At 51.2% G+C, this 1,341-nt stretch overlaps 1 protein-coding gene across 2 annotated transcripts in view; it reads left to right on the top strand.

Moving 5' to 3' along the window:
- rnf130 (ring finger protein 130) overlaps window positions 1-1,341 on the top strand; it is a 13,880-nt gene that overhangs the window by 6,732 nt on the left and 5,807 nt on the right. For both annotated transcript variants that reach the window (XM_015050522.1, XM_015050523.1), the window contains exons 5-8: window positions 392-463; window positions 581-663; window positions 764-860; window positions 934-1,120. In XM_015050522.1, coding sequence (XP_014906008.1) covers window positions 392-463; window positions 581-663; window positions 764-860; window positions 934-1,120 — 439 coding nt within the window. The remainder of the gene's footprint in view (window positions 1-391; window positions 464-580; window positions 664-763; window positions 861-933; window positions 1,121-1,341) is intronic.

The following is a 1,341-nucleotide window of genomic DNA, read 5'->3' as shown; positions in this document are numbered from 1 at the left end:
AGATGAGGCTAAGCTAGGCAAATGCTGGACTGCCGGCATGCTGCGTTCAGGTCCAGATGGAGAATCCAAACACGGCACCTGGAGGCACCAGGTCCTGGTGGGCGGAGTCAGGTGCAGGGTGCGGATAGAAAAGTTGTTTTTTTTTTATCTTCAGTGATGTAACGATCTTCTTCTTCTCCTGCTACCGAGTCTATGAATGCTGGGATTTGTAGTTTTTGTTTTTCCCTAACAAACAATCTTCCCCAGCTGAGGTTTGAATGTTAATGGAAGACAGGCACACAAACTGCAGGGCAGAAACTGGGTTTTGTCCTGTGGGCGGAGCTTTGTGTCACTTCAACCAGGGATGCTTCATCTTGATTGGACGTTAACGTCTGTTGTCTCTGTCCTCCAGCGTCGCCTAGGAGACGCAGCCAAGAAAGCCATCGGGAAGCTGACGACGAGGACAGTGAAGAAAGGAGACAAGGTAAACTCAGAAACCAACATAACCAGTCATAGATCGGTCCTGCACAGAACCGTCATGTTGGAGTAAAATGGTTCTGGTTCTGCTGACTGACGGTTGTCTTTCCTGTCCGTCCTGAAGGAAACAGACCCAGACTTCAACCACTGTGCCGTGTGCATCGAGGCGTACCAGCTCAATGATGTGGTCCGGATTCTGCCCTGCAAGTGAGTCCAGAACCAGGTCCACACCTGAAGGAATCTGTTCCCCAAGCCTTTGCCTACTGGAGCCGTCCAACGTGTCTCAACGTGTCTCTGTCTCATGCAGACATGTCTTCCATAAGGTGTGCGTGGATCCTTGGCTGAACGAACACTGCACCTGTCCCATGTGTAAACTCAACATCCTCAAAGCTCTGGGCATCATGGTGAGTCATCGCTGACATCACACCTGGGGACAGGTGTGATGGATGACCGTGTCCCCTCTGGCCTCTGTCTCAGACCAGCCTGCCCTGTGTGGACGCTGTGGTTCTGGATGTGGAGCGTCTGGGTGTCGGTCAGACATCCGGCAGCCAGAGGGCGCCACTGAGCGACCAGAACCAGCCGTCCATCAGCCTGGAGCCGCTCAGCCCCCCCCATGCTGAGACCGCGCCCAGAACGCCCGCTGACATCACCGTGGCTGTAACGAGTAAGAAACCAGAAGAGCAGAACTTCACAAACAGCTGGCTTCAACTTTACTCCAGAATAAAACAACATTACAGTAAAGAAAAAACGTTGCACTGGTTGGAGTACTGCATCACACCAAAGTACAGTTTTACAGTAAAACAGCTTCACAGCAGAGCAACAATGTCTACATTCAAATACTGAGACACTAGATCAACACAGCAACAGCTTTACAGTGAATACATC

The sequence above is a fragment of the Poecilia latipinna genome, unplaced genomic scaffold (genome assembly GCF_001443285.1).
Source record: "Poecilia latipinna isolate Pla-1442-1.1 unplaced genomic scaffold, P_latipinna-1.0 Scaffold997, whole genome shotgun sequence".
Classification (NCBI taxonomy): Eukaryota; Metazoa; Chordata; class Actinopteri; order Cyprinodontiformes; family Poeciliidae; genus Poecilia; species Poecilia latipinna.
This window is presented reverse-complemented; position numbering and strand designations above follow the sequence as displayed.